The sequence below is a fragment of the Cajanus cajan genome, chromosome 4 (genome assembly GCF_000230855.2).
Source record: "Cajanus cajan strain Asha chromosome 4, NIPB_CcT2T_4, whole genome shotgun sequence".
Taxonomy (NCBI): Eukaryota; Viridiplantae; Streptophyta; class Magnoliopsida; order Fabales; family Fabaceae; genus Cajanus; species Cajanus cajan.
In genome coordinates, this window is record NC_138520.1 from 67,615,605 (window position 1) to 67,626,380 (window position 10,776).

Below are 10,776 nucleotides of genomic sequence, written 5' to 3' on the forward strand. Positions count from 1 at the left end.
ATTAGCATATCTTTAAAACTAAACTCAACTTATTTTATTTTTACAGAAAATAATGTAATTTTGTTAGTCAATTAGTCTTAAGTTTTTAAATTTGATAAAAGAAAATATTTTTTTTAATTTTTTAAAATAGAAGGGTATAATGGTTAAAAAATGCAAAGACCAAAGTGGTTACCGAAAAGGGTATCCCTTTTATATATTAGTATAGATGTGAATGATTATTAGAATATTTTGCAATATTTTTATATATAATATGCTTAGCCTAATTATATGTATATCAATATTAGGTTGTTTATATTTATTTTTATTATTATGTTAATTTATTAGTCATTGTTCTGAAGTTTGAAATATGATTTAATTAGATTGATATTATATTTTCAAAATTTTATACAGATATAATACATAATGACATCAAATGAAGAATTTCCTATAGGAAGACTAGAAGGTGCTCCAAGCGACGATATTGGATGGCATTTTGGAGTACCTATAGCAGGAAATCGCAACAATGTCCAATGTAAACTTTGTCAAAAGATAATAAGGGGTGGCATTACAAGATTGAAGCAACACATAGCACATGATAAAGGTCAAGTAGCAGGTTGTCCAAGAGTCACGTCATTTGTTAGGGAGAATATGATGAAACTTCTCAAAGATAGAAAAGAAAAGAAAATTGACTTTAGAAAACGAAAAGAAGAATTTGAATCTCGATTAAGAGAAGATGATGAAGAAGATAGTGACGAGGAGATGATGATAGCTTCGCAACAAAGCATTAGATCACAACGTGAGTGGGAAGATAGACAACGATTCAGACAACAAACAGAGGGATCTAATAACATCTATGAATCAGGTGGAAGCTCTCGCATGAGTGTTAGTCAAACTTCAAGAAAAGAAGATGCTACTTTTGCTTTAAGGTCTACAAATGTGGATCTTGTGAGAAGTAAAAGTATGAAACAACCAAAAATAGGTGGGGGTCTTATGAAAACATTAAAGAAAAAGCTCGGAGAAGCGGTAAGCAAGTTTATAATTTATGAACGCTTACCTATGAATTTATCAAATTCTCCATGGTTGCATAATTTGATTATTGCAGCAGCTGAGGTAGGTCCATCAGTTAAATGCCCTACACCTTATGAAGTTTCTGATGTGTATTTAGAAGCTGAATATAAAAGCATGCAAGAATGGATAAGCAAGTTGAAAACTACATGGAAGGAAAAATGAGTAACAATAATGTGTGATGGTTGGACAGATAGTGTAAATCATACACATATTATGAATTTTCTAGTGTATTGTAGCAAGGGAACGATTTTCTTGAAATCTATTGATGCTTCTAATGTTGACAGTAGAAATACTGATTACTACTTTCATTTATTGGATAAGGTTGTGGATGAAGTGGGAGAAGAATTTGTAATTCAAGTTGTTACAGATAATGAAAAAGCACTTAAAGCAGCTGGTCAAAAGTTGATGGAAAAGAGACAACATTTATATTGGACTGCATGTGCAGCACATTGTTTGGATCTTTGTTTGGAGGATATAGGGAAAAAAAAGAATGTGCAAAAGTTATTAAGTGATGCAAAAGTAATAACAACTTTTATCTACAATCACACATGGATTGTAAATCTCATGAAAAAATATACTGGAGGTAGAGAAATTGTTCGTCCTGGTGTTACCCGATTTGCAACACAATTCTTACAACTTCAAGCAATTGTGCAACAAAAGCAAGGCTTGAGGAACATGTTCAACTCAGAAGAATTTAGACGATCTAAATTTGGAAGAGACAAAAATGGATTGGCATTTGAAGCAAGACAAATTGTTATTGGCAATGATTTTTGGAGCAAGGCTAATGATATATTGAAGGTATTTGAGCCTTTAGTAAAAGTTTTGAGGCTAGTTGATGGTGATGAGAAACCAACAATGGGTTTTATATATGAGGCAATTGATCGAGCAAAACAATCAATTCAAAAAAGTTCTCGTTATTATTCTCAATACCAAGAAATAATTGACAAGCGTTGGAGATTCATGCATTCTGATCTTCATTTTGCTGGTATGTCATTGTAATTTTACGTTTATTATATAAAGCAATACATTAATACATACAATTATAGATACATATTGATTAACTATTTATTTTTTAGGGTATTTTCTTAATCCACAATTTCAATATGGAGTTGAACATGGATCTGATGTGTATCGAGAGACATTTGAAGGAACCAAAAAGGTCATTATGAAATTGGAGAGAAACATGGATGATCAAATTAAAGCTTTAAATTCGGTTAGTAATAAATAATTATATTTTGTTTTTTAAAATTATTGTTATATAACTATGTATTGATATATTATACAATATAATGTTATATAGTTGGTATTGTTTAAAGACATGGGTGAAACATTTGCTACACCTCAAGCTCAAAGAGCTTGGTCTAGAATGAATCCAGGTAAATATAGTTTCTTCCTTTCTCAATAAATAAATGTATTTTTTTTATAAATAATAACTTTTTTTTTCTTGATCTCTTAAAAAGCTGAATGGTGGTTGATGTTTGGTTCATGCTCTCCTGAACTTCAACGTGTGGCTATTAAAGTTTTAAGTCAAACAACTTCAGCCACAAATTGTGAAAGAAACTGGAGTACGTTTAGCTATATTCATACAAAGACAAGGAATAGGCTTAAGTACAAAAAGTTGCAAAAACTTGTCTTTACACATTACAACATGAAATTGAAAATGAGGCATCAAATGAGAAAAAGTCAAGAAGAAATTGAATCAAGTTTCAATCCAATTAATCTTGATTATATATTTCGAGAAGATGATCCATTATCTGCATGGATAGAAGAAAGAGAAAATCCACTTTTAGATGGAGTTCAAAATTCAGAGTGGTTGCCTCGAATTGATACAGATGATGAAGATGTGGAAGGTGGAGATAGTGATAATGATGGGGGTGACTTAAGCCCACCAAGTAATAATAGTGGTGATGATGGTGTTGATATTGATGGTGAAGAAAATGATGGTGAGGATGATGAGGATGAACAAAGACAAAATGATCCATATCAAGAGACTCCATATAATAGGCGTGACACAAATCTGGTAATTGATTTCACTACTTCTATGCCAGGTATGATTCCTCCTGATCGTTCATTTTTAGGTGATAATAGAAGAGACAATTCACAAGTTAGAAGAGGAAAAAATAAACAAAATGTGTCATGTCAAGATTCTTCATCTTCTCATATTGAACAAAGTTTTAGTGAATTCAATATTGATGATTCTTCAGAAAGTAGTCAAGGGTACTATCCACCATTAGTTTATCAACATCCTTATTTTAATGCATACAATCAATATGGAAGTGACCAAGTTCCCTCATACCACCAACCATCAATGAATTATAATGATCTTTATTATCAACAACAAAGTGGTGGATTTTTTGATTATGTTTTTGGACAAGGAGCCACACAAGGGGATAGCCAAAGCGAGAGTGGAGGCTATGATCATCCTCGTCACTCTACTATGTGGTAATAAGTATCATGTGAGTTATAAATTTATTATATTTATAATTTTTCACTTGTGAAAAAAAGTTCATGCTTTTTATAGTTTTACAATATTAATAAAAATTTCATATTTTTTCCTTGTAGTGAAATGCATCTCTGAAGGGTGGCATTGCTTCTCAGATAATTGATGACAATGAAACTTGTGGGCAATCATATTACTTTATGTCAAGCCATGTCCTTTTTTCTTTCTTGTCTATTTAAAACTTGTCTAAATGTGTGTACCTTTAAGTTTTTTATTTGTGTCAATGAGACAATTTGCTTTTGAGATATTATGACAAATATTATGTAAGAATTAATCTAACCACTATTGTGTTTCTCTTACTTTTAAATTAATTTTAAAATAAATTAAATTATTAATTAAAATAATAGAATGTTTTAAAAAAGGAATAAAAATGTATAAATTTTTAAAAATAAAACATATATCAATAATTACAATTTTTTTATATTTAGTGCAAATAATTAATAATTTCACACCGCAACAGCCGCAATCGCAATACTCGCAATACCCGCAACCGCAGTAACTGCAACCGCGACCGCAACCGCGACCGCAACCGCAATTTAAAACCATGGTGATACCTTTTGTTAACCACTTCGAATTCAAAAATTGTTTCAAAAACAACCTCAATTTGATAAAAAGTCTGGCAAATAGTTCCAAATTGGTCGATCAGCCTGCAAGATCATCAATATTCTGAAAGATGCAAGTTGAAACTTTCTCCTTTTGTCCCCTGTGCATAACCTCAGCTTCTACTATAAATGTTGCACAAACTGGTCGATGGTCAGAAAGCTTAAATTCTTTTCGGAAGTAACAAAGTTGCCTAATTCCCCTTCCATGCCACAAGATTCTGTCGCACCTACAATACCCTTCATCATTCAGCTTTACAATAAAGAATTTTAAAGTACAATTTGGTCTCCAAAAGATTATATGGATATTGTTTTGTTTGCAAAAATTTCTGTTTATACAAATTGGTCTCCCAGGAAAAAAGTGAAACTTATTACTTACTAGTTAACAATTTTGGTAGGGTGATCTTGTTAGCAAGTTGAAATTTTCAAAGAACAATTTGAATTTAGATGGAAAATTTAGGAACCAAAGTAATACAAACCAAATTGAATATTTACTCGAAAAAAATATCTTAAACTGACACATACCATGCTGGAGTTGTCCTTTTGTTCTTTGAAACTTCTACACCTTCATCATAGTAAATGCCTGAGTTGAAGGCATATTTATAAGTAGGTGGAAAGTAGATCTTTCCCTCTTTCCACCCCTTAAATACACGACCTGCCTCCCTTTCCATTTTAAGCTATGAAAAGAAGAAAATATACAATGCATAATCAGAAACTTCAGTAGAGGCTCCACAAAATTAGATGAAGAATCAAGATTATGAGCATATTAATATGAATATCTTCCATTTCGTGGTCCACAGCTTTTTTGGTTTTAATAAAAACCATGAAATTTAACACCTAAATAAGAAAACTAGGATGATGTTAAAATGGCATGGATGAGTTTCCAAATAACAAATGGCAACATGTATGATATTCAAATCAACACAACATTCTTAGCAAAGGAAACTACCTGATCCTTCTTCAAAAGAGAAGCCCAGTCAAGCTTTTCCATAAGCCTTTTTACATCATTATAGCTCAAAGAGATTCTGTAATTCAAGTCCCCAAACCATATGATTCGTCTGGAGAAAACATTTGTCACATAATCAGAATTTTTTCGGACCATTGTTATCAAACTTACTCAATGTTATTAAGCAATTGAGAAATCTTTGAACTAAAACACTACAAATAGCTTCAAAAGATGCTCACTCATGCTCTAAAATTTTGTCAGGCATCCTACTATATGGTGTCTTGCAAATCCTTGGAAACTGAGTGTTATTTAGAATCTTTATGACATCAAGATTCCTGCGAAGCTCGTCGCCCTCTTTCTCTCCAGATGCCAAATTACTGCAGATGAAGCAAAAAGTTGTCTGATAAAATGACATGCTCACTGATATACACCCCTGCAGTCACATAACAATCATGGTAATGTATTTAGTAACAAAAAACTTTTACGTTAAAAGTTTGTTACCTATTTATTTATACTTGGTATGAATTTTCATTAAGGTTAGAAACACTTTTAGAAGAGAAAAGTAAAAATAAAATCAAAATAAACTTTTTTATAAGTTAAAATTAGCCTTTACAAAAATTAAAAATAAGATTTTAAAAATGCTTATAAAGAAAAAGGATTTTTACAAATTTATTTCATTTTTTATTATTTTTTTCTGCAGTCAGTGTGTCTGCACAAGTTTGCCCAAACAAATCCTAAATAAAATAAGATAAAATTTCTTAAGACTACCTTATTACCAAGTTGACCCATGATCCCGCGGCTAGTGCAACATATTCTCAAATGGCCTACATGCCGAACAAGTTCCTTCCTCATCCATACACATACATAAATTCCAACCATTTGCCTACTTGCAACAAGACTGTATTTCATCGTAGAACTAGACAAAGCAACATAAATTGAGAAATTCTCATCCTCCTCTTCAGTGGAAGAAGAGTCATCTGAGTTTAAGTTTGTTTTTTGACCGCGAAAACAGAAATACTTGGCAGCATTCCTTTCCTTTTCAAGGACACAGTTACAACTTTTTAGCCTCTGTCCATTTACATTCTTGAAGCATTCCTCAAGCTTCTTCAGAGAAGGATTTTGGAAGAACAAACATGTTGTCGGTTTTAGTCCTTTAGAAGCCAAAACTGAAGGACCATTGAGTGATTGGTTGATTAAAGCAAGCCATTTTGCAGCAGGCTCGTTTTCCTCTGATATGAGCGCATTTCCAGCATTTATATGGACAATCTCCTGAAATCTGAAAAATTGGAGAAAATTAATTAGAGTGTTTGTTCAAGAATTTTTCTGCACAAAAAAATCACTTTCTTTATGCTAGAAAAAACACTGTTGAGAAGTGTTAACATCCTTATATAATCTTTTAGATTCTCTTGAAAAACTAGATGAATAATAGCTTATTAAAAAATCTCTTAAGATAATATTATTAGTTTTTTACAATCTTATATAATCACTTTTTTTTTTCCTTTGAGCACAACAAACAGGCCTGTATAAAAGCAGAAGTCTGCAATTAGACTACTTAATTTTCCTGCCTAACAAAGCACTTCCAATTATTCAGTGTTTTTTTGTTCAAGCAGACAACACCACATGCACCAAACTATATTGGGATATGCTAAAATATTGCAAATTGATTTATTTCATGACAAGTCAGAAGAAAGGTCAAAAATTAAAATCCAAAATGATGAATGGCCTTATCTTTGACAAATTGAGGAAAGGAAGGGTAGTAAGTTAACTCCCTTAAAAGAAGGGGCATATTCTTAACTGAAATCTTATTCATGGATAAAAATCAGAAGCATGAGAGAGAGAGAGACATACCCCAAAACATACATATCTTGTTCATATGGAAACCGAAGAAAATCACTCAAATCAAGGTTCTCAGTGGGGCATTGCCCTCCAACATTCCATGTTGCTGCAAAAACTCTAAGAAGCAAATAGCAACGATTATTAATATGCTCACGTATATTGTAATAACAGGAAGTCATTTTAAAAACAAAATCTTAAAAATACCTGAAATCTTTAATTGCTTCCCTAAGTAAAGACATGGAATGTTCTGAGCCTTGATTTTCAACGGATAAATCAGAAAGTGGAACTACAGGGAAAATAAGAGATTGGTCAAAGTGATCATGCCAACAAAAACCTTAGAGTGGTGTTGCTGAAACATGTGAAGTGTGAGGTTCTATTGTTCTTAATATCCTCTGGAAATGAGGGAATGTATAAACATTAAAAGTTAAGAGAAGGAATTAAGGATATATTATGGATAATAAAGTTTAAACTTAAATATATTCTCAAATTCGACACAAATCATTAGATCCTCCACCTTATATTTCAGTTTTACAAGTCAATGAAGCTATATCGACCTCTAATTATGTCATTTTGTATCAATTCACAAAAAATTCTTGCCAAAAGGGAAAATAGACATAAATTCTTCCAACCACTGGTAATATACTAATATACACATGGACGTATTACTAAGCAAGAAAGGTATATGCCATTCTCAAATACCCCCTTATTATTTTTTAACAGTAAAGTGAATATATTCTTATGAAACCACCCTACTTGCTTCATTTATTTCACCATCCGAAACACAAGCATGAATATATTCTTATGAATTACATTTAAAAAACTTAGGATGTTCCACACCACCCAGCCAATCTGAACTTTCAGTTATTAGTTAGGTCACCTCATCTCCTAGTCATTACAGTTCAAATAGGATTTTAAAAATGGTGCTTGCTACTGTGTACAAGTTTAGCATATTCTCCACTGTAGATAAGTAAACAGTAATTTAATATTTATTTATGACTTAAATATATTTAAATTATTTTTAAATATGTCAAGTTTTAGATTATTACTTATTAAAAATAATTATTTTAATTATTTAATTAATTTTTTTTTAATTTAATATATTAAGTAAGTCTTTTTTTATTAAGTGATGACATGACTGACGGATGGTTACATCAACATCTAACAGTGTCTGTCACGTCATCTGAAAAACGGTCACGTGTAAATAATGCAGTCCTCTTGGAGCGCCTATGCAGATCTGAAGCCTTTGCTTCCACGATAGAGAAGGGTTATCGGTGTTTTAGAGATGGTCACCGAGGGTTCCGCGACCCATGAAATCGTAGACGAGTATCATCTCGTTGCTCTCGTAACAGTAACCGATGAGGGAAACCAGATGGAGATGACGAAGTTAAGAGAACATTTCGATCTCGTTCATGAACTCGCGCGCACCTTGCTGAGAACCCAGTTTGAGCTTCTTGATTGCGACACGTGACGTGTCGCACCGTCTTCGATGTAGCCTTTGTACACGTTACCGAAGCCTCCCACGCCGACCACGAAGAGCTCGTTGAAGTTGTTGGTGGCGGCTTTGATTTCCGCGATCGAGAAGTGGCGGCAGAGGTTGGTTGGCAGCGATGATTTTCCACGGCCTTCTTTTTTGCTGGAACCCTTCCAGCGTTTTATGAGGAAGAAAGCGAAAATAAAGGAGAGCAAAACGACGCCAGAAGCTGCACCAGCGACGGCGGCAAGGGTATTCTTCTAATTCCTAAGGTCTGATTTTCGGGTCGGATACGACCCACGACAACTATTTTTTACACGCTTCATGAAACGCAGTGTTGAACTTCACGAAATAGGCCCTAGCCTGCTCCGCCAGCAGCACCGCCGCGGGATTCTCCGTGAACCTCATCACTTAACGAACACTTACGTAGTGCTTGTTTCGGGTGATTTACTGTTTACGAGCAACGAAAGACGAGGAAAGTTGGCGTTTGTTTCCACCGATTTGCGACGATGGAAAGGCGAAGAAAAGCGAGGAGAAGTACTGTTGCTCTCCTCGCACGAGAGGGAAGAAAAGAGGTGAAAGACACGTAGGATTTGTGAAAATCCGAAAATGCCCCTCCCATGCATGTGCCATGCAGTAGAGGATTCACGTTCAACGAAGGAGCATAATCGATTGGCCACATAATCGATTATGTATGGTTGCCACATAATCGATTATGTGGAACGGGCCGTTCCACTTTTGGCCTTTGCGTAGTACTTTATAATCTCAGAACGGCCGTTCCACTTTCGGAACGGGCCGTTCTGGGCACATTAATTTGTTTTTAATACGTATATATATATATATATATATATATAATATTAATATTTAATTTATAATACCTTAAATTAAATATAATTATTTAATATTAATATTTAATTTATATATATATATATATATTAAATATTAATATTAAATAATTATATTTAATTTAAGGTATTATATATTAAATATTAACATCAAAAAGTGGAAATATAAAAAAAATAAAGTAAAACATGTTTATAAAATTATAATAATAACACTTTCATAAACATTAATAAAATAATATTACAAAATATAATTATCATAATATATTTTGTTATTATTATTTATTATTATAAATATTATTGTTTTTATTTTTATTAATATTAATATTATTATTTATTATAATTAGTATCATTATTATTTATTATGATTCTTATTATTTTTCTAATATTTATTATTATTCTTATCATTATTTATTATTTTTTTAGTAAATAAACCCTATTAATATAATTTTATTGTAATTATTATTAATTACAATAAATAATATTATACTCATTTTTAATCCAAGGGTAAAAGTGTAAATTATATATTCATCTCTTAAATTTTTATTTTTTATCTATCATTAAATTTAAAGCAAATATTTAAATTAATTTATTTTTAAATTAATTTTTTATAATTTTTTTAGTTAAAATTTATATATTTATCTTTTAATTATAATAATTATAAAAAAAATTTAACCTAAGGGCAAAATAGTAATCTTTCACAACTATTAATTAAAAAATCTATTTTTATCTATCACATCAATCAATTCATTCACAAACTTTCACAAATTTTCTCTACACTTTCCACTCACTTTCCATTAATCCAATCAACCTCACTTTTCACTCACTTTCTCTTCAAATCCCTCCTTTTCCACTCTCCCTTTTCCATTCTCAAATCCAATCAAAGCCTTAACGAATGGAAACTAAAATATTAAATTAAAAAAAGAATTTGTCAAGTAATTAAATTTTTTTTAATAGGTAATAATTTAAAAATTGGTTAATTAAAGATAATTTGAACGTATTTAAACATTTATTTATTAAATAATTTGGATTGGTTATTATTTATGTAAATGACCCGTTTTCTTAGCCAAATTAAGAAATTAACTTTTGAGTAATTGATTTTTCAACTAAATTTTTTATTTAATCACCTAAAAAAAATTGGATTTTTTTTTAATTTTTGGTCCATCTGGATTTTTTATTTAATCACCTAAAGAAAATTAGATTTTTTATTTTTTATTTTTGGTCCATTGAGAAATCGATTACCTAGAAATTGATTTCTCAATTGTACCTTTTTTTCTTTAGTTTTTTATTTGTTTTCTATTTTATAAAATTTAAAATTAATTTAATTTAATTTAAAACTCAGAATTAGAAAATTATTTTGAATATTTATATATTAAATATTATAATTATATATTAAATATAAAAATTATATTTAATATTCAAATTTTATGTTAAAAATAAAGATAATGTAAGAAATTATTTATTTTATAAAATTTGAATTATTTTTAAAAATTAGTTAAATTTAATTTAAATTCATAATTAAAATTTAAATAATA

General features: G+C 30.7%; 2 protein-coding genes across 2 annotated transcripts; one reads left to right on the forward strand and one right to left on the reverse strand.

Moving 5' to 3' along the window:
- Positions 1 to 1,218: 1,218 nt before the first annotated feature.
- LOC145957483 (uncharacterized) lies at positions 1,219 to 3,111 on the forward strand. The gene is made up of 5 exons (XM_083073748.1): positions 1,219 to 2,032; positions 2,124 to 2,260; positions 2,348 to 2,423; positions 2,508 to 3,051; positions 3,096 to 3,111. The coding sequence occupies exons 1-5, from the start codon at positions 1,219 to 1,221 to the stop codon at positions 3,109 to 3,111; spliced, it is 1,587 nt and encodes a 528-aa protein (XP_082929874.1).
- Positions 3,112 to 3,311: 200 nt separating this feature from the next.
- Positions 3,312 to 8,008, reverse strand: LOC109818260 (type I inositol polyphosphate 5-phosphatase 10). The gene is made up of 7 exons (XM_020383702.3): positions 7,133 to 8,008; positions 6,941 to 7,045; positions 5,861 to 6,368; positions 5,332 to 5,525; positions 5,096 to 5,204; positions 4,672 to 4,823; positions 3,312 to 4,376 (listed from the first exon to the last, which is right to left on the reverse strand). Exons 1-7 carry the CDS (start codon positions 7,165 to 7,167, stop codon positions 4,190 to 4,192), a joined length of 1,290 nt encoding a protein of 429 aa, XP_020239291.1. The 5' UTR covers positions 7,168 to 8,008; the 3' UTR covers positions 3,312 to 4,189.
- Positions 8,009 to 10,776: the final 2,768 nt, after the last annotated feature.